The 23,338-nt window shown below is 39.0% G+C and overlaps 1 protein-coding gene across 1 annotated transcript in view; it reads right to left on the bottom strand.

Moving 5' to 3' along the window:
- Positions 1-2,333: 2,333 nt before the first annotated feature.
- LOC137653638 (transmembrane protein 222) overlaps positions 2,334-23,338 on the bottom strand; it is an 84,452-nt gene continuing 63,447 nt past the window's right edge. The window contains exons 4-5 of the mRNA XM_068387212.1: positions 16,008-16,138; positions 2,334-3,781 (exon numbers count right to left, since the gene is read on the bottom strand). Coding sequence (XP_068243313.1) covers positions 3,703-3,781; positions 16,008-16,138 — 210 coding nt within the window. The 3' untranslated portion in view covers positions 2,334-3,702. The remainder of the gene's footprint in view (positions 3,782-16,007; positions 16,139-23,338) is intronic.

The following is a 23,338-nucleotide window of genomic DNA, read 5'->3' as shown; positions in this document are numbered from 1 at the left end:
GAAAAAAAGGTTTGTGATATAAACTGTATATTCACAATGAAAATAAAACATGTTCTTTTAATAAATGAGAAGCAGCACACAAAAAAGAGAACATTTCAATGAAGTGAACACCACTGAATGCTACCGTAAAGATTTATCTTATCACAATATTGACTGTTAGAATCTTGTCTAAAGATTACAAATACAACTGTCAAGAAATAGTCCCAAAAGTATTTCAAAGATATAAACTGGGATGCCAAATGTAGTATTCATGGTTGTAATAACTAAGAATACAATATATTAAAAAATGAATGATAAATTTTACATTTCCATGAATATAATGGGGAATTCCTGACATAAAATTTGATTTATATTTTTCCTTATTTTTTTTAAGATGTCTGTTTGTAGGGAAAAATTTATCCCATAATCATACTGGTTAAAAATTGTTACATTTCCTATAATGTATGTTAAATAATTTCTAAATAATTATTAGCAATGCTGGATGTCAAACTGAATGTCAAATTAACACATGAAGCCTAGTTACATTTCTTATAGTGCATTTTAAATATCATCAACTTAGAATGATGAGTACGATTTAACTACTATTGTATCAAACATCAATATAAATCACCTATTGGCACAAAAGGCGGATGCTCTCACATTTAAAATATTGAGGTAAGTATATAACATTGCTCTTATTTTTACTCAACTACATCAACTTTTTGGTTACAACCTCTCTCAGTACTGATTTACTCACTGGGGAATATTTTTATGATTTTTATTTTCTCTACCTTGATTATATTTCTAGAGCAGGCAGATTGTATTAAACACCAAAGCTTCCAAAATGCATACACTGAAGAATAGTGAAAGGAAGTCTAATTATACAACCAACATTCACCAAATAATTATTTTACATAGAATATAGTTGCTAAAGGAAAAACACACAAACACTATTCATAAATAAGAAATTTAAGATTTTTATTTAGTCATAATAAAGGACTATTGGACATCACTTGTTCAAAGAAAACCAACAAGAATTTTATCAAATCATATCTTAAGTACATCTAGAGAAGGAGTCCATGATCATTTTTAAAAATAGGCTTTATGAAGCCACCAAGTCTCACTTTGAAGATCTAATTGGGATCACTTCAAGGATTTACTTTTAAAGGAGAGCTGAAAATGTGAACAGAGTAGAATTAAAATTTGAAAATCAAGCTCACACAGAGAGAGAGAGAGAGAGAGAGAGAGAGAGAGAGAGAGAGAGAGAGAGAGAGAGAGAGAGAGAGAGAGAGAGAGAGAGACTGACTTTTCCTGAAGTTGTAATTCTTTTCCCTTTTTCCTAATTCATACAATATCCATTAGTCAAGTACAATAGGCAAGTACAGTACTGTACTTAATTTGTTACAACACTAACATAAATGGAAGCGATTACCAAATTAAACAAGTTAATCTGTTGACCTTTTTACTGCTTCATCATTTTAAGAATTCTGACATGTATTCATGACGATGCGCTAAGGTAACCAAATAGTCTCTCTAGATATGGTAAGCAAAGGCAGAAAACATTCCTTATCAAGGTCTTCTGAGAGTATTTAAATTGGTCACAGCATCTCACTTCTTGGTTTTTCATTATTCAAGAAGTTCAGGTTTATCACCAATTGCTCCATTCATTAGGTTAAAGATGCAGATCTCATCCATGAAATGCTACAAAGGCAGATTGGGCAAGTGTGTCAATGCAAAACAAATAGAATCTTAATACAGTAGTAGATTTTTTAATTTCTATACTCACTTAATATTCATATTCCTTTCGTCTCCGGAAGATTGGAATATTAAAGTTATCTCGAAAAATTAAAAAAATTAACATTTCCTTTGCTACTAGTGAAGCCTAAACACTCCTTACAAGACTCTACGAATGAAAAAATTATCCCCAGTACGAGACACAAAGAGAATGCAAATCATGACCACTTAAATAAATTTTCATGCACTACAACACAGCAACTGCTCACAAATTTTGGAGAAGACATCTATGAAAAGTATAAAAGTATGAAAGAAACAAAATAAACCAATATCTGGAGCCATGGATAGCATATCTGCTTATTCCAAAGTCAACAATAGACGGAAGAAACAATACAACATGCGTAGTACGGTATTTTTGTTAGATGCTGCTAAGTCTCTCTGCTTTCCTAAAAGCATTAGTAAACTGGAAGTAAAGGAGACAGTAAATTCCTTAATTTAGGAGGTAAGGTTGATATTCCAAGCTTCCAGAGACTAGACCAGGGACGTTTATAAACATAAAGGGGGTTAAAAATGCATAAATGGGAAAAAGAACAATTTTTGCGTAGCTACTCATTTTGTTAAAAAGCAACTTACATATTGGTAGCAAAGACTAACAATCAAATAATTACATACATATATTTTGGATGATCCTCTCCATGAGAATGAATCAATAAAACAGTATGTTGCCCTAGAAACCAAAATATATCAAGAAATATCTTTTAAACATTAAAAAGTAATACAAATAGTTTTCTGTTCACCTTAAGCACATAACACTAAACTTTTAAATCATTGGAATGCAGGTAATAAACAAAGTATAAACAACTAATTGCACAATTTGAAGAATTAAACACTTTTGTACAGTTGAAAATCCTTTTAGACCTTCAAGAACCCTCAACTAAATTTTCTTGAGATACATAATGTAAGAAGGACAGAGCCTTACATATAACAAATTTAAGAAATTTTGGTACAAAAGTTCTTAATTCACTGTCTTGTCACAAAAACTAACGTCTTAATGTAGCACCTTTTCATGTATATTACAACCTTTATTGTGGTTAAATATTAGTTACACAGTTAATATTCTCTTTGAAGAGTTAGATCTTGATATAAATGTTGGATACTCAGTTTTCTTCAGAGCTGATGGTAAATATCTAAAGTTTATATAATTGGTTTTATTACTGGTTTGTCAATATATTTGAATTTTAACTTCAGGTTGGTAGTAGGCAACATAAGCATCCATAAATCACAATAAGCTGCTGATAATTAGTCAGCTAAAAAATAATAATGATTTTCTTTTAATTTGAATAAAAGAATAAAAACAGCAACATATCAGACTATAAACCAGCATAAATCCTTAACTTAATTATTACAAAGATTACTAATACTGTAAATGATTATCTATAATATCACATTAGATACTACACTGATATGCCTAATATATATCAGATACATAAACATTACAATCTAGCCAACAAAAATCACATTCAGAAACATCAAAAAGATACTTTTTATTTCAATATAAATCTAACTTTGCAATCCTCAGTACTTTGAAATTTATCTTAAAAATATAAATTTTCTTTTAATGCATCTGGAAACATTCAATTTTTTTGACAAAGTAACTGTGTACTGTGCTAAGTACAAATTACCTTACCATAAACTTTTATAGTATAGTGTATTTGTTGTTATCATTAACCTTTAAAGCTTTTATTTCTGAGACTGGAATATTGTGTTTTGGACAAACTAAAAATTTCTAGCAAAATCTGTGAAGGTATGGACAGAAATACACTCCATTACAGTGACTAGTTTTGCTTAACATTTTGGGTCTACTACATAAAATATCACCTGCCTTGATAATTTTTCATTTATAGAACCATTCTCCAAGATTCTTACTATCAACCAAAAGAGTAGTTACCACCAAAAGTGTCAATATGGGAACTGACAATCTCTTTCCTCTCACACCAAGATAATTAGAGCCGAGATCCCTCCAGCAACAAATAGGAAGGGCAGCCAAGTCTGTATGAAAGCCCAAAAACTGAAAAATAACAACAGTATTCTTGAAAATCTTTTTCTTTTAATTATTTTACGGTACTCTTAAAAATATTTCCTTAGTCATTGGGAAAACCCCAAAATTTATAAAAAGGATACCACTTTAATTTTTTCTTCTTCCATATTTACAGTACTGTATAGTACAATACTATATAAGGTGCTAGGAAAATTTGGTCCTGAAAATTCAGCCCCCATAAAATTGGGTCGCATCCCAGACAATTTTTCAAATCAGTACTCGATCATTTAAGTAATAAACTGCCTTCATACTTTATAAAGTAAATGATATATCAAAGTTTTGCTGTGGGCAAAGGCTTTGAAAAATTTTATGACCTAGGTATTGATAAAAAATAAATAAATAAGCAACTATTTTTTTTTTTCCTGCAAAAGATAAGAAGTGTATTAAAAGATGCTACATATAAGGCCAGCACTGTATCTTATGCTGCAGTATTTCAGAGACTGATAAAAATATATGTAAATAATACATATGAAGGAAGGAGTAAATAGAATAAAGAAATAAGTAAACGTAGAACTTAGAAGCAAAACTTTTTCTGCGGCTCCCAAGGTCTTATGCAAATCTTCCCAAAAAGGATTATCTCTGTTTAAAGGTTTAAAGGCTGCTCGTGAATGCTAGAGGCAAGGGACAGTAACATTGCCCGATCGAGCAGAACAATACCCTATAGACTGACAAAACATACATGTGATCAGCACCCAAGCCACTCTCCATCCAAGCTAAGACCAAGGAGGGCCAGGCAATGGCTGTTGATGACTCAACAGATTGACCTATAGGCTCCCCTAAAGCCCCCATCTTTAGCTCACAAGGCTGGGGATGTTGCAGCAACCAAAAAAACTAATGAGTATGAGAGGATCTCGAACCCATCTGATGTTCACTAGTCCGGCACGTTACCACATAGACCACCATAACCCTGTGGAAAGCATTTAAGGACCTCACCCATAGATATGACAACCCAGTATTTTCTACATAGCCACATGGTGTTTGACAGAGTATGCAGTCTACAGTTGAGTAATTCAGGAATTACCTATGACAAACAATACTTGGGTTTCACTCAGCATTGTGCACATTAGCAAGCACCCAAACGTTTGAAAGATTACTGATGTTCTCTGAAAAGAAGAATCCCTTTCACAAACCAAAATCATTCAAGATCAAAGAGATCAACCAAAGGAAAAGAAAGAAAATACCAGAAAATAAATACGTGGATAAATAACCTTGTCCAATCTTATGATGGTAATGATCAATCACCTTTACTAAAGGCAACTGCTCATTCATTGAATTCTTCAATTTAATTTTTCAAGGACAGAATGTTCTCAAACCAACTAAACTAATCTTTTGGTGTAATGAGTTTGATAAAAGAAAATTTATGCATTTTTTGATGGTTTAAATATGAGTTACCCCTAATTTCTTGCTTAATATGTTTAATAAAAAGCAACAGTATAAATTTATTTTTTGCTGATGTATACATGTGATTTCTATATCCTTATTAATAGAATAATTTTCTATTTATCCTGATCAGTTAAATCAATGTTTTCTTAGGGTATTATTATTATTATTATTATTATTACTAGCCAAGCTACAACTCTAGTTGGAAAAGCAAGATGCTATAAGTCCATGGGCTCTAACATGGAAAAATAGCCCAGTGAGGAAAGGAAATAAATAAACGATGAGAAAAATTTAACAACAACATATATTAACAACAGTAACATCAAAACTGATGTCATATAAACTAAAAAAAGACTTATGTCAGCCTGTTCAACATGAAAACATTTGCTGCAGGTTTGAACTTTTGAAGTTCTACTGATTCAACTAACCGATTAGGAATATCATTCCACAATTTGGTCACAGCTAGAGTAAAATTTCTAGAATACCGTGTAGAATTGAGCCTCATGATGGAGAAGGCCTGACTATTAGAATTAACTGCATGCCTAGTATTAAGAACAGGATGACACTGTCTAGGAAGATCTGAATGTAAAGGATGGTCAGAATTATGAAAATCTTATGCAACATGCATCATGAACGAATTGAACGATGTTGCCTAGATTAATATCTAGATCAGGAATAAGAAATTTAATAGGCCGTAAGTTCCTGTCCAACATATTAAGATGAGAATTAGCAGCTAAAGACCAGACAGGCAAACAATACTCGAAACAAGGTAGAATGAAAGCATTAAAACACTTCTTCAGAATAGCTTGATCACCGAAAATCTTAAAGAGACTTCCTCAATAAGCCAATTTTTTGTTTAGGATTAATATTTTTGGGGACCGAATTCTCCTAATTTATTATAAACCAGATAAAATATAATGAAATATCATAAATATAATTTTTGCTGTTATATACATTGGCATTTTTATTTATATAAATAAAATCATTTCTATTTGTTTCGCATCAATTCTGATCAGATAAATGAAGGTTTTCATGGGCAGTTTACTAATGATTTCAGGGACCAAATTTTCTAGTCACCACTATAAAAACAGAACAGTAGTTATATGCAAAGTATAAACAAGATTTCTAACAGAACTATATTTCTATACTAACCTTCGAAAAGTAAAAATTTATTAGTTCAGAAGGAGAAAGTTAATAAGATCGAAAAAAAGTTTTCCTCTCATGCTATCATGGGCTGCCCTATGTGGGACCTCCATATTGCTTCCAAGTGTCATGTCTAGATCATTCAGCAGAGTACAATAAGGGCCAATTCAGTTTAATAACAAAAAATGCTATTCTGATTAGTGAAGTTGTGACATCTAACCTGTAACTAAAGTAGGGAGGTATAGGGAAAGCAGTCACTTTTAAATTTAAAGGTATGTACGGAAATGAAAGATTTCAACATTCTGTTTATTTCCATGAATAAAATTCTGAATGTCGCCCTCCCCCATTGAAAGGAAGGTGATACAGTAATACCATATTTTATATAGGCTTTTCTGGGTCGACCTGTGACGGCCGGTGAAAGTCCTTCTTTTCTAATATAAATCTTCCAAATATACTAGAGAAAGATAAAAGCATGGAATGCAGAGGTTACAACCCTCGCGCGAGCACCTTGTTGGTGTCGTATATCTAACAAGGGCGTATGTAAACCACTATTCACAGGCTGTCTTCCATTTAGATAATCCCTTCATCAAAGGGGAGGGCCGTGACAGGCCCTAGAGAATACAGTTGGGTTACCCTACCGACACCTACCACTCGAGCTCACCAGGTCATCCTTCTGATTTTGGACTTGCTCGCAAGTTGAGTTTGTTTTTGCACAGTGTTTTTCGAAGAATTTCTCGTTATTTCAACATGACTGACGTTGCTACTTCACCCTTACCAATGTTAAGTACCATAGTTTGTTTTGGCAGTTATTGCAGTACCGGGCTTTTGTTCTGTTTCCACTATGGCGGTTTTTAGTTTTGGAAGCGATTGTCCTGCCGAGGTATGGGCAGCCATTTTGGGTTATGTTCGCTTCGGTAAATTTTCAAGTTATTATTGCTCATCTGGTACTCTGTCATCTAGGTTATATCACTTATGTTTTATGACCATTGGTATTATCATTAATTATTATTAGTTTTTACTATGGTATTTATTTGCTTGCAAGTCCAATTTGGACCTACGAAGAATAGCGATTTAGTTTGTTAGTTTTGTACTCGCCTCAGGAAGGCTCAATTTAGACTATATCCTTGTTTATTTGTTACGTAGTCGTTATTCTTCGTTCTTGGTTATTACAATTACTAAGAAAAAAGCAATCAATTTCATTATTTTTCTTATATTGTGTGATGTTAGTTTTTTATTATGTAACCTTGAGAGCGAGAGCATAGAGTGCTCGTTTCCTGTTCTACAGATAAGAGTTATCCCTTCTCTCGTTTTCTTTATTAGCTCGAGTAAGAGAGGTGAATTTCCCGTTTTCCGTTTTGATACGATCACGAGTTATTCAGGCCTCCTCTTATTATCCGAGTTGATGATAGCACGTTTAATGTTATATACGTTTTATTGATGTGGTTACTGTTAATATAGCTATCACTATTAATAGGTACGTTAGTGTATGAGTCATTAATTGGGGTCGTTTTATGCCGACACCCTTAGCTCCGCCTTGAGTTATACTCCGCTATAATGGATACTCATTGGGTGAGAACTAGTCAGATATTTGGAGTGCAACGGTGAAATCCGGCACTCAGACTCCGGCTGAGGCCTTTTGCACACGAACCTTTGTCATGTTTGATCACAATTACACCATTACGGCCCCTTTTTTCATCGAATCTCCGGCTTCACTGGAGATAACACATTCAGAATTGAGGGTATTGTTATCGTACCGATGACGGTCACGATATCACAATGCCGGGCCTTTGTCACCGGGTCTCCGGTACAAACAGAGATCAAGCAGACGATCAGAACTGGGGTTAACAATGTGATACCGATGAAGATTATTTTCATGTTACGTGGTTACTGATTATTAATATAATTTCTTAATATATTAAGGTGTTAGCTTTTTGATCAATCAGACGATAAGAAACCAGGGTATGAACCCCTTTTTCATGAATAATCACAATATCGTACAGGTTGTTCACGTTTTCACTGAGACGGACCTTTATTACCGGATCTCCGGTGGAAACAGAGATCACTCAGACCACGGGTGGCCAATCTTTGGTTTTAGCTGTAAAGGAAAGGATTTAACATGAATACTAAGTAAACTGTACTTACTTTAATGACACTTTGAATTTGTGTTGGTAATATTCATTAGCTATTCTTGGAAGTCCTAATGAAATTATATGAACATAATTACCAATTTTAAAGAAAAGTAATTCATTTACTATCTTGGGGTATAGTGCGTCACTTGTAATCATGAAATGCGCCACTGTTGGCGCATGCGCCATAGGTTGGCCACCCCTGACTCAGACGTTCAGAACCGGAGTTAACTTTATTTTACCGATGAGGTTATAGTTACATTTTATGTGGTTACTGGATATTAGTAGAAGGGGCTAGCGTTCGGTTCCAAGTACTGAGTGGAAATTTATTGCTATTTGAACACGATTTTGTATGGATATTTATCCATATTTATGCATAGTTAGAATTAAATTTATGCATAAATACAGGCATAATTAATTTATTTCTATTTTGAATACGATGTTGTATGGATATTTATCCACATTATGCATAGTTAGAATTAAATATATGCATAAATACTGTATAGGCATAATTAATTTATTTCTATTTTGAACACGAAATACATAGATAGAATTAAATATATGCATAAATATAGGCATTTTATTAGCTATACGGCTGATCCCAGCCTGTGAATAGGATCACTAACCAAGTTTCAAGGAACATCCAGACTTATGTCCCCTTTCTTTTACAGAAGGTCCGCCTACATGGTGTGGTTCCCGGAGTCATGCACGTTCTGCTACAAGCTGTCCTTGCTACTCCGGACCCATGATGTAAGTTGGTTCTAATATGTTTCCTTTTGGTATCCTTTGGCGATGATTTAATTTGATCCGGATTAATGTATGCATTGCTTATTGAGGAGAACGGTCTTCTCCTTCATCACTAATCCCCTCACTTCTTTCAGGATGATGATGATTCTCTCCGGCCTGCAAGAGAGGCTCTCCGCCCTTGGTTATCAAGGTTTGGAAGGAATGCTCCATCTAGAGGTCCTTATCTCCTCGGAGTGTCCTCTTTAAGGTTGGACGTCGACCCCATGGACGGCCAGGTAGGTGGGGATGAGTTTTGAGCCTTCAGCTTTGCAATTACCTGCGACACCGACCTAGGACCCTCAAAGGATCCTGATGCTCATGTTACCTTGCATAAAACTGTGACTGCTAAAAGCAACACATTCTAGGGAAAGCCAAGGGGCTGTGACGGAGCTCAAAGATATGGTGGTGAGTCGGATCCGTTCAGGAACTCGGATGACTCCCCCTACAGCCCCAGGCGTATCGAAGTAACCTCCTTCGATAAAAACAACGCATAGAGATTTGCCTTACATGTTCCATATATAGATGGTACCATAACTCTGGATGGCATAGACGTCCTCCCTCTGGGGGACCTAGATTTTACTCTCAGGTACTAGAATTCCCATTCAACGGATTCGTTCAATTGAATGAGCATGCCTTGGTTAGGTTAGACAAGGTACCGAAGGTAACGGTATTATTTCCTAAAGGGCAGGCCCGATCTGTCTGGACCAGGATGTTGTCAGTCTGAGGGGTACGATAATTCCAAGCTCACCCCACACAATGGGGAATACGCCATATCTACAGCCGCTCTCATCGTTGCCTTGTCTATTATGGATAAATGGACAGGTCTTACTATTCAAACTAACAAAGAAGGTTCGGCCATACCGGCTCTTAAAGAGCCGGACCCCACCTCGGGGAGACCCTAGCCTCGATTTATCCCACTGAGGCTTTGTTTCGGATATTCAGGAAGAACCAATCTCTGCCCTTCCAATTCGACCTAAACGTTTGGTGGTCTGATCGGGTTAGTTGTGGGAAATACGTTCTGTCGGAGACCTCTATCAGACAGGAATCGATAGTCGGTTACCCACTCGTCATCACAGTCTTCCTCTGATTCGACGTCTATGCATCCGAATCCCCCTCATCAGGTGGTCTACCTCACTGATTCCCCAGGTACACAGCCCAACCCCGTTGGGATGTCCTCACCTGCATACAGCCCTAGATCCGAACCCTCAGGCTCCTTTCGTGAACACCAGAGAGGAAGCTACAGGAGTAGAAGACAGTCCCGCCATCAAGGCGGACCTAGGAAAAAGGGGGCTCGGAGAAGGAAAGGACCTAGATTCACTCCCTCACAACGAGGTGGTTTCGGTAGGGGGGAGACTTTACCATTTTCGAGACCATTGGACCTTCGGTCTGGTGGCTCATAGCATAATCTCCAAAGGTTTGAAGTGAAAATGGCCACAAGGACCTTACTTACCCGTGGGGCCGTCACCACCTCTGTCGATCTTACCGACGACTATTAGCTTGCCCCTATAGCTCAAAACTTCTCTTCTTATCTGGGTTTCCGCCTAGGCAGGAAAGCCTTTGCGTTCAAGACATGCCCTTCGGCCTCATCATTGATCCCAGGATATTCACGAAACTGGGAGAGACAGTGTTAGGACAACTCAGGAACCAAGAGATACAGATCATTGCTTATCTGGCCGGTTGGCTCATTTGGGCCCGGCCGGCCATAGAAGGCAACAGAGCTACGAAGGAATTACTTCGATTTCTCTACAACCTGTGATTTCGGGTCAATCTCCAAAAGTCTCGCCTGCAACCATCAGGCCACTTAGAATGGTTAGCCATTCAGTGGGACCTTTCGAAGCACACGTTGTCTCTCCCTTCCAAAAGGGTAAGAGGAATAGTTTCCGAGATCAAGAATTTTCTCAAACACAAACAGGTGTCCAGAAGAGCCTTAGAAAGTATCCTCAGCCTTCTCCAATTCACTTCAGTAACAGATCTCCTATTAAAAGCCAAACTCAAAGACATTAATCGAGTTTGGAGAAAGAGAGCTACAGTACCTATAAGAGACAAGGTCTCGAAGATCCCCTCTGTCTTGAAAATGAGACTACGCCCATGGTCCGAACCGAAGAACATCTCCAAATTGGTTCCTCTACAATTCCCACCCCCACAAGTGACATTCCATACAGCCGCGTCTCTAAGTGGATGGGGGGATTACTCCGAACATCAGATGTTTCAGGGCTCTTGGTCACCCGCCTTGAAACAGTCCCATATCATTGTTCTCAAAGCCATGGCAGTGTTCTTGACCCTGAAGAGAGACTCTCCTCCAAGGTCGACCCACATCAGAGTAATGTCAGACAGCACAGACGTAGTACACTACGCCAACAGGGGAGGATCCAAGTCACCCAACCTGAATCAGATCCTGGTCACTATCTTCGCCTGGGCAACAGAAAAGAACTGGTTCCTGTCAGCAACTCACCTAGCGGGAGGCCAGAATGTGAAAGCGGACTCACTATCCAGGACGAATCCACTGGAGTCAGAATGGTCTCTAGACATAATTTCATTCCGGTGATACTCAGGCTGGTTCCGGGCCTCCAGGTAGATCTATTCGCAACTCAGATGAATCACAAACTTCCCTGTTATGTGACCCCAACCCTGGACCCTCGGGCTTATGCCATGGATGCATTAACCCGGGATTGGAACCATTAGAAGAAGATTTCCCTTTTTCCCCTAGTGAATCTTCTAAAGAAACTTTTACACAAACTACGCTCCTTCCGGGGCACAGTGGCTTTAGTACCACCTCACTGGCCAAGAACAGTTGGTTTCCTCTCCTCCTCGAGTTGAAACTCTGTCCCATCCGGACCCCGTTCCTCAAACTGACCCAAGTAATCCAAACTCACTGTGTCAGATTACTCAAGGATAGCCAAAACTCTAACTTTCTGGACTACAGGAAGTTTGCAGCTCGTAGAGACGCGAACATTGAACCGGAAAACGATCTCTTCATCGAATCGGACAAAAGGGACTCGACAATTCGCCAATATGATTCGGCCGTTAACAACTAGCAGATTCCCTAAGAGTTCAGACCATACTCGTATGTCCCCGAATTTAGCCATCTCTTTCTTGAGGTTCCTATTTGACAAAGGCCTAACAGTTAGCACTTTAACCACCATCAAGTCAGTTTTGAAGAAGCTCTTCCTTGTTGGGTTCAACATTAACCTAGCTGATTCCTATTTCTCATCAATTCCAAAACATGTGCTAGACTTCGACCTTCGGTTCGGCCACAAAAGGACTCTTGATCTCTGAACGGTGTTCTCAAACTTGCGACGGACACGGACAATGAATCCTGCTCTTATATCACTCTTCTTAGGAAGACTTTATTTCTAACGGCTATGGCCTCAGGTGATGGAACATCAGAACTAGCAGCTCTCTCACGAAACCCGGAAAACATAGATTTCCTCCCTTCAGCCGAAGTACTCCCTTTTCCAGACAAAGCTTTCCTAGCTAAAAAATGAGGATCCGCAAAATAGGTGCTCCACTCGGAAGATTATTCTTCTTCCCCAGGATCTTTTCTCCGTGTACAGTCACTACTCTCAAGGTCTTTTTAGCTAGAACTGCCACCCGCCCGTCTGGCCCCCTTGGTTATCAGGGAACAAGGAGGTACTATTTCCATTCACGGTATCAGGCAACAAATCCTCTACTTCATTAAACATACTAATCCGGAATCATTTCCCCAGGCTCATGATATACGGACAGTAGATGCCTCCAACAATGACTTTCAGAACAGGGACTTTGAAGATTTTAAAAAATATACGGGTTGGAAATCCACTATGGTTGTCAAACGCCACTATCTAAAGATCTTACAGGCCCTTTCATACCCGACGATGGCAGAGGGGAGCCTTATCCCTCCCCATTAATCTCTTCTTCTTCCTTTCTTCCATCTCTTCTCTTCTCCCTCCTACCCGCCTCTCACACCACGTCGCCACTCTCCTGGGTAGTTCGTTAGCCCTATGATATTTGCCATGTTTAATTCCTATGGTTTAACTGTTATTGTAGTTACCGTTCCTTTAATGTTTAGATATGCTTAGACATGTAAGGTTTGATGCCTTTTGCGATTCGACACTCAGTAGGTTCCTTGTCGTCATAATTATTTAGCCTTACGTTCCCTATGTCATTTGGCTAGTTGGTAATTGGACGGTTACTTACATTATTATATCTTATTATTGTTGTACATGGTGATTGTATTCTCCTCATTATATTATTACTTTATTGGGCTTGGAAGGCATTCTCTGGTCAATTTTCACCGGCCGTCACAGGTCGACCCAGAAAAGAGATTTTGACGAAGGAAAAATCTATTTCTGGGGAGAGACCTGTGACGCCCGGTGAAACCCTTCCCGGTTATTATTGTACGGACCCACCCTTTCCTTGCCAAGCCATATGTTCTTGCAGAAGGATGACCTGGTGAGCGCGAGTGGTAGGTGTCGGTAGGGTAACCCAACTGTATTCTCTAGGGCCTGTCACGGCCCTCCCCTTTGATGAAGGGATTATCTAAATGGAAGACAGCCTGTGAATAGTGGTTTACATACGCCCTTGTTAGATATACGACACCAACAAGGTGCTCGTGCGAGGGTTGTAACCTCTGCATTCTATGCTTTTATCTTTCTCTAGTATATTTGGAAGATTTATATTAGAAAAGAAGGACTTTCACCGGGCGTCACAGGTCTCTACCCAGAAATAGATGTTTCCTTCGTCAAAATCCCTTTTATATAGAAATGCTCCAAACTTTACATTTTTACAGCATGTAAAAATATAAGTTTTAAAGGTCACTCATGAATGGCAGAGGCAAAGGACAGTGACACTGCGCTGGTTAGCTTAGCAAGACAAAAATCTAAAGACTGACCATATATACATATGATTAGCACCCAAACCCCCTTTCCATCCAAACTAGGACCAGGGAGAACCAGGCAATGAGTGCTGAGGACTCAGCAGGAAGGCCTATAGGCTCCTGCAAACCCCATATTTTTAATTCACAAGGATGGTGAGGTTGCAGACACTACAAAAAAACTATCAAGCTTGAGCGGGACTGCAACCCAAGTATGGCAAATTGCCAGGAAGGAATGTTTCCAATAGGCCACCACAATACCCTTTCAAAAGATACATGAAAAATTACAAAAGCAATAACTTGCGATCGTAAAAACCTGTTAAAAAAAAAACCTATACAGTACTCTCAAAAAATTTTTGTGTAAAAGATGGTCTAAACAGGTCTTACCGTAATCACACCTTCTCTGACATTTTGCGTAATAAATAAGTAAATAGGAAAAATATGAAGATTGTGAAAGAATGCTAAATAAATTTCTTATATAATTCATGACTAAAATTTATAAATTTTGTCGAAAAACAATTTGAGAAATGGTACAGTAAAGGCAGACAATACGTTTTTACTGTGCCATTATGTAACTAAATTTACAATAAAGTATTTTAAATAGAAATGTTCATATTTCTACATTTTGTATATACCATATAAAATCTTAAGAATGCTCTCTCTCTCTCTCATATATATATATATATATATATATATATATATATATATATATATATATATATATATATATATATATATATATATATATATATATATATGTATGTATATATATATATATATATATATATATATATATATATATATATATATATATATATATATATATATACTGTATGACCTATTTGTCTAACTGAGTCTAACATAAAATGTGAAAAATCAAAACTCCAAGTGACTGGACAAGGCAGTACTATGGTAACAACTGGAACAGTAACTTTGTCTTGTGACAATGGGTAAGGAAGAGTGTCTGCTATTGTTAACAGGTAATCACGTCTTAATCACATGGAATTAAACAAAAAGCCAACTCTTAATTCCTTTAATATCAGTGACTTTTACAATATTAGTAAAGAAAAACAAGTACAGTACTATACTCACAATGTAAGGAGATATGCTAGCACCTATATCAGTAACTTGTAAATATTCTTGAGCAAATTAAAAAAAAAAAAAATAATAATAATAATAATTTGGATAAAACTACATTAAATTACTAGACTATATGTGAACCCATTTAACTAATAGGATTGTCTAATCTTTGTGAAAGATTTACAGTGAGTTATAGGATACTACATTAGCAACAACTCCTCGGCAAACACTTTATTAATACCAATGGAATGATAGCCATCAAACCACAAGAATCAAAATAGGTAGTCCTAAAAAAGTAACAATCTGAGTCCCAAGATTGAAAATATACCGAGTAACAGCCAACTGTCGGAACACAAAATAATTTGACTACCTTTGAGACAATATCTTTGTAAACAACCAGCAGGGACATATCTACGTACAGTAAGGTAGAAACGTACCGGTAAATATAGGGCATAACAGCCTGTAAACCGTTTTCCATTTGTGTGGTAATCGGAGATAAAAATAAACAAAACACAAGATATAAAGAAGTAAGTAGAATAAGTGTGAACACTAATCGAAATCACATTCTTAAATATCAAACTGAACTGGCCTTTGTCCTCAACTGTCTAACTGGGGCATAGCAGGTGGATGGTGGAGGGTGAGCATGACAGAAAGGATTTTTTTTCATTCATATACTGATACTGATAATTTGGCCCTTAAGAACTATTGTATCTTACTTTTCAGAGGTAAGATTCATTGACGTAATATAGAATAGTGGTATAAGCTACAAATGGCTTAACATTATTAGGTAAAGTAATCAAAATCTAAAATAAAATAAAAAAATACATACCTGACATATCTTCCATGTAATAGCATTAGGAAACATAGTTTCACCATATTCCAAGATGATGATCCATCATATCGCATCAAGTTCAAAGCCATGGCTACATGTGAATGGCAGTTATCACAAAACAAGTTGTGCTGAATGAGGAAAAGACTTAATCAATACATAGTCTAGATCTGTGCAAGATAACTTCCATTAGTTTCATAAGATAAAAAAAACCCTCAAAATATGTTCCCCAAAACTAGCTTATTATCATACAGTAACAGAATTTCAATGACAAAATTTGTTATTTCTATACCTACCTGATGTTCGTACTACTTCTTTAAATGCTTGCTTTAATTAACATTTGCCCGTAAAGTGGTAAGAAGCCCAGTACTGATGCACCAGCCTTTTCCATTCCGGTTTTTCTGTCGTCATGATTCAAACCAGACGTGCTCCAGATTGTTTGGATGTTACAGCATATTAAGATGTATTTCTTTCAATTTTTTGCATGGAGTACAATATTAAAGGAAACTGTTTTGATACCTTTCAATTTTTTTTTCTCATTTGCACTTAACCATCACATTTCACTTCAAAAAAAAAAAAAAATGTTTAAAATCATTCTTTCAGACACTTCCAAACTTTTAAACTGTTTCCCATACTCCCACTACCTTCTTTTCTTTGCTTCTCCTTTTATTCTATTAATACCTATAACTCCACTTCAATATACTGTAATCATAATGCTTCTACTTTCCTCTATCCATAGGAACACTGCTTGTTCAAATTTTTGCACATACATCCACATTTTCTTTCACCTCATAAATTTTCATATTCAATACCTGTTTTTTACTAATTTATGGACTGTCATGGGTAGATGCAATACTATTGAAGGAATATATTAAAACAGAGAAACATTTATTCCGAAAGTGTGATCAGCAAGACGATATTCGACTACTGTAGTGTTTGGTCAAACCTGTCATCACCTCACTGTTGTCAGCATTTTGGAAACAAACCAAGCCTAGACGAAGAGTGCCTATAGTGATAAACGAACTGTCTTGTTTGGACCAAGATGTCATCGCCTTAATCAGTGGAGTCGGCAAATTTTAAGAAACCAAACCTCAAGGGATATCCTAGTTTATGAAAAATGTGATCACAGGTGGACATGTACCGCGCTTTTGTTATGACTAAACACGAGGTCCAGGTTGCATGAGAAATTTGTTCTAAAAGCTTCCATGGCATGATCAAAGTGGGGGTTTTTGAGGAAAACACCTTATATGGAAATGATGACTGCCCATTGTAATAAGCTCTGCCCATACATTTGTATATAAACTTCAAGAAGAGATTGTAGAGATGAGATAGGACAGGACATAGGACAAGAGAGGAACTATGTTCGAAGCAGATGGGAACCACGTCCTGACGAGATAAGAAGCAGAGAAGACCAGAAGTCTGATAGAACCAGTTTCCAACCTTACCTTCAGTCGAAAAACACCCCCATCCCCAAAATCCTGTATGGCTGAAAAGATAAAAGAGAGACGAATTGAAGCAGCCAGCTCTACCTGTTCAAGACAAGAAGTAGCCAACACTGCCTGTAGCCTGGCCTTAGTTCTACACTATCAGTGAATTCTTGGAGACTTCTGATGTCCCATTTTGATGCCACCCTTTCTGTGACGTCTTCGAATCTGAAGTCATCGTGCCAGTTTCACCTGAACTTCAGCCGCCCATCTGCAACGTTCTCAAGCCTGAAGCCTCTGTACCAGTATCATCTCAGCAGCTGCAGAAAACTGTTCAACATTCATTAAGTATTTCTACCTTACTGACTGTTCCCTTTTTCTACTAATGTTTTGATTGAATTGATTTGTCAGTTAAAGTAACCGAAGAAGTAATATAGATTTTCTTTATAACTTTGTGAATAAACGTGTTGTGAGTTTCATGAGTTTCTTTTTATATTCATTTTCCATATTTCAATAGTGGTTGTTGAAAATATTTAATTTAAATATTAAAATGACCTGTAACGATATTAAAATCCTAACAGTTGGCGACCTTCTGTACTGTACTTCATCCATGAAAATACATAAAATTTCCTTCAATCAAAAGATTTTTTTCATAAAAAACCCATAACTTTAAGACAGTCTCATCTGCAGTAGCTGCAACCTCAGGAAAATATAAAGAAGTCCCCATTTCTACCTATCTGAGTGAAAATTGGTAATCAGCCCATTAATTTAAAACAATCTGGAAAACTATTTAGGCTGTACAGACTCATTGCTCAAAATTGGTTTTGAAGCTAAGGATAATTAGAGTTACAGGATCTATGATACTGCACCAGTGGCGGCCATAGTTGTAACATTAGTCAAGTGGTTCACAGAAGGCCATACTATGGGCAGAGTCTTGTTAGTAAGGCCACAGATTGTGTAAAAAACTGATTAAGAATTCTAGTTGAATTTACCAATAAGTACTGTCCCTAAAATATCTACTTAGTAAGAACATCATTCTGCAATATGAAGAAATTTTACGGAGCAATGAATCTGATGAAAATAAAGTAAACAGATCAAGCCCTCGTTGCTTTATGGCATTCTTCAATACAAAAAATCCTCATTTTGGAATAATTCCATCTTATCTTTTAACTGATCACTCATTTATCTTGAGTAATTAAAAAATAATTCATATGACTCAACACTGTCATGAAAAGAATGTAGGTCAATATTACAACACACAAACCAATTACAGCTATCACCTTTTGCCATGCATTTCCAAATATCCTGCTTCGCTTCTATCATTAACACAAAGCCATCAATCAATTATTCAAGTTGAAAAGACAGAGAAAAATATCAAACTGCCTTGAATAGGTCACAACAGTACGTCTGTACTCATTGCAGCCAAAGACTAAAGTGAAGTGTTTGACTAGAAAGTGAGAAGGGCTACTTGTCCATAATTATCACCTGTCGTTAACTAACTCGTTAACAAATCTAATGGCCAATATCTTAAAGAACGAAAGGTTTGTACACGTGAGAACATAAAAGTCAAATATGTAAAAAATAACATTTAAATGACAAATTTAGAAGTAATTTGTATTTTTCCTATGATACAAACCTTTAGCTATTTACAAGGGTATACTTTCAGCAAAGCTGAAAGAACGAGCCATTAAAATTTAGCGAGGGTAAACTACCCATCCCGCTAGTTAGCAGGGAGGGTAGGGGAGAGGTAGCTAGCTACCCATCTCACTCACACACCTGTGACTGTGCTTCACTTTGCTTGGAGGTAGGACTTCAAGGGGGACAGGGTTGGCAGGTAAGTTTGTATAAATTGCTAAAAGTTAGTATCATTAGGAAAAATACAAATTACTTCCAAATTTGTCATTTGTTCCATAATTAGAATACAAACATACGGTACTTATAAGGGTGACTCACCCATTAGGAGGGTGGATGTCCCTGCCAATTTGGCTTTTTAGCTTTACCCGGGGTCTCCTTTTTTGAGTAGGTTAGTACCGAAAATAAGGAGACCCTAACAACGCGCTAAACCTTGCTACACAAGGTCTGCAGCCTTCACAAGCTGTGTGTCGAGATATTAGCAGTGTGACTCTCAAGGCAAAATTTATTCCGAGTCTGCGAAAAATAACCGAGTTGACCAGGACTTTCCCAATACCACCTCGCTAGGGTATGGGGACGTAACAGTATTGACACAATACTAGGTACACAAGGGAGCTACGGTCTACCTGCAGTGATTGAGGTCAGCTTGTGCAGAGAACCCAGGATGCTGCTTTCCCCAAAGAGAGGGGAGGATGAAGAAAAGAAGACATCCAGTCATTCTTTTTCGTTCGCGCAGACTAAAACTGGGTAACAGTGCCCTCAACCTTCTGCTGCTTGTCCAATAAGAAGCTTGAGATATTAAACTAACTGCTGGGCAGCCACCAGAGGACCAATATATCGAGTCGCCTGTGGGTCACATCGTGCAGGTAATGGGCTGTAAAAGTCGTCTGGTGCTTCCGCACCCTTGGTTGTAGAGCCTGCGTCACAGAATAATTTCTTTTGAAAGCCAGGGACGTAGCTATGCCCTTGATTTGGGTCAATGTGTTGGAGGAGGATCTGGATTCACAGCATAATCGATGACTGCGAATTCATCCATGTTTTAAGTGATCCTCCTCTTGTTTCTCCTGGTGCTGACAAATAGTGAAGGCACCCAGGGGCGGGCTGCTACTGTACTCTTGAGATAGAGTCTCAAACTCCTCTCTGGGCACAGTAACAGATGATTTGGATCGCAATTACGGAGCGGCGACTCGCTATCCAGGAGTTGAATCTAAGATCCGACACCCCTGGATTCTGAGTCTTGGCAACAAACTTAGGGACGAAGCTGAACATTACCTCTCCTCATCCCCTTGAATGGCCGATGTCGTATGAGAGGTCATGAAGTTCACTGACTAGTTTGGCAAGTGGGAACACCGTCTTCCAAGTAAGGTGGTGATCTGTTGCCTGGAGTAATGGTTGGTAGGGAGGCCTCTTTAGAGATTGGAGAACTCGAACCACGTTCCGAGGGGGAGGTCTCACTTCCAACTAAGGACAGGTAAGTTCGTGTAAGTACGTATAAGTAAGGCAAGTTCTAGCGATGAGGAGATATCCATTCCTTTCAGTTTGAAGGCAAGGCTCAAGGCTGAGCAATAGCCTTTCACTGCCAAAACTGAAAGGCGCCTTTCCTCCCGCAACAAAACAGAGGAACTCTGCTATTGCTGGAATAATGGCATCGAGTAGCGAGATACCCCTTCCACGACACCAACCACAGAATTTCTACTGTTAGATGGGATAGGAGTTGCAAAAAAGTACCTCATTGTTTGTTGATGTGAGCCACTACTGTAGTGTTGTTGCTCATTACCACCACTGAGTGGCCTGACAGGAACTGATGGAACTGTTGAAAGGCCAGAAAGATGGCCATCATCTCTAAGAGATTTATGTGTAGGTACTTTTCGGAGTCTGACCAGAGGCCTGAGGACATGTGGTACAGCACGTGGACCCCCTACCCTTTTTTTGATGCGTCGAAAAACAGCTTCAAGTCCAGGGGGAGACTGAGAAGATCTACACCCCTCCGTAGCTTCTCAACAGCCACCCACCACTCGAGGTCCGTCCATTCCGCTGGTACCATCGGAATCAGAACGTCTGGGAAATCAAGGGACTGATTTTAATTAGACTTCAGTTGCCACTGGAAAGATCGAATTCTGAGGAGGCCTTTGAGAACTAGACAGGCCAGGGATGATAGGTGTCCCGAGGAGACATACAGTAGCCATTTCTGGGCTGGGAGTTATTCTCGCCTGAGGAAAGGTCTTGCAACCTTTCTCAGCCTCGTTATCCTGTCATCTGATGGGAAGGCTTTAAGGAGAATGGTGTCTAAAATCATTCATAGGTATACTGTACCAGTCTCTGAGTGGAAAGCAGGGAAGATTTCTCAAGGTTAACCATAATCCCCAGATCTTGGCAAAGCCTCAGAAGTTTGTCACGGTGCTGAAGAAGGGTTGCCACTGAGTCTGCCAGGATTAGCAAGTCATCCAGATAACGGAAGAGACGGACGCCGATCCTGTAAGCCCAGGATGATACTAGGGAGAACACTGAAGACTTGGGGTGCTGTGGAAATGAAAGTCCGAAGCACAGTACCCTGAACTGGTATTTCCTGTTGTCTACATTGAATCTCAGATACTTCAGTGAAGATGGATTATTTGGGATCTGAAAGTATGCGTCCTTCAGATCCAGCGTGCACATGAAGACCTGTGGTCTTACCGCTTGTCTAACCTTCTCCAGCATGGTGTGGACTTCGGCCCAAAGGGACAGCTACTTTGCAGATCCCTTCGTATCGGAGTTCATTGACGTTGGGTCTTGACCACTGGAGGGAGAGATGAGGGAACGGGATGCCAATACCCTGTGTAAGGACTCTCCCCTGGGAGAGAACTCAGTCTGAACCGATGAAGAAGAGGGTAAGGCAACGCTTGACCTTACCTTGGACACCCTGATGGGGGTGATGCTGTTCCTCAGAACGGCGTCGTTCTTTCAAACGTTGACGATGGCCGCTATGCAGTCGAAGAGTGCTCGCGAGTAGTCACCAGTCGACAAGCTGCTGATGGGGATTGCCAATCGTTTAGTGGATTGCCGTGATGGTGAACGGCTAGCAGCGAGGAGGGTGTTGTTTGCCTTCCGATCTTTCTGGGGAACTACGGGCAAAAGGTGACTAGTGAGTGGTTGAAGGCAGCTGATGGACTGCTGAGCTTTGAACTGCCGGTGAATGGCGATCGGCGAATCGGCAATATGTGAACCGAAAATGATGACTGACGAACAGTCGAAGGCTGTCTGGTCAGTCAGCCAACCGTCATCTGCCGTCGATCGGTAGGTTAACTCGATGATCAGCGAGTTGGTGATTGAAGAGCCGAGGGTGAATGGCAAACCGTTGATGAGTGGCAAATTAATAAAGTTCAAATGGCGAACGGCCGCATGCCGACGGGTCATTGAAGGACGAGTCACTGGGGGGTTAGAACTAGCTGAAGTCACGAACCTGAGTTTGTTGACAAGCAGGTAACGAGGTGAGTTGGTCAGAAGAGGGCAGTAAGGCTGGCAAATGACAAAACCGAGGAGTCTGAGGTCACAGGTGAAAGGTAATCAGAGAGATGTATATTGGCGATCGGTAAGCTGGAGAGTGATGATTGGTGAAAGCACGAGCAGACAACTGGGGATCGTTGAGCTGGCAAAGTAGGCTGGGGATCGGTGTGCTGACAATCGGATGATTGGATAAGCTGAGGAACAGCAGTATGGTTCGACGATGAACAAGTTGGTGATCAGCTAGCCAGAGATTGGCAATCAGCGCTCAGAGATCTGAGAGGACAGTCAAGAGTGCTGGCGATCGACAAACGGATGGTTAGAGTAAGGTTCGACAATCGGAAAATTGAGCTAACGAGCAAGTGATCAGTGAGTTAGCCATAGATGACTACCGAGGATCAGCGATCGGCAAGCTAGCAATCAACAAGCTAAATATTGGCTATCGGTGAGCTGGGGATCAGCAACTGGCAAGACTGGAGGTCGATGATCGGAGAGGGACAAACTAGCAATCGGCGATTGGCGAGCTAGCGAACAGCAAGCTGACGATTGGCTATTGGTGAAAAATGAGCTAGCGATTGGTGAGCTAGCGTTCGGCGATCGGTAAGCTGGCAATTGGAAAGCTAATGATTTGCGTTCAGCGAGACTCGAGGTCATCGATCAGAGAAATAAAAGCTAGCAATCGGCGATCGGCAATCTAGCAAGCTATTGATGAAAGATGAGCTAGCGATCGGCTATTGGCGAGCTGGCAATCGGTGACTGGCGCGGTCAACGATTGGAGAAAGACGAGCTGCGCTA

This window comes from Palaemon carinicauda, chromosome 14 (assembly GCF_036898095.1).
Source record: "Palaemon carinicauda isolate YSFRI2023 chromosome 14, ASM3689809v2, whole genome shotgun sequence".
Taxonomy (NCBI): domain Eukaryota; kingdom Metazoa; phylum Arthropoda; class Malacostraca; order Decapoda; family Palaemonidae; genus Palaemon; species Palaemon carinicauda.
The sequence above is the reverse complement of the archived record's forward strand: the minus strand, read 5'-3'. Positions and strand labels throughout refer to the sequence as shown.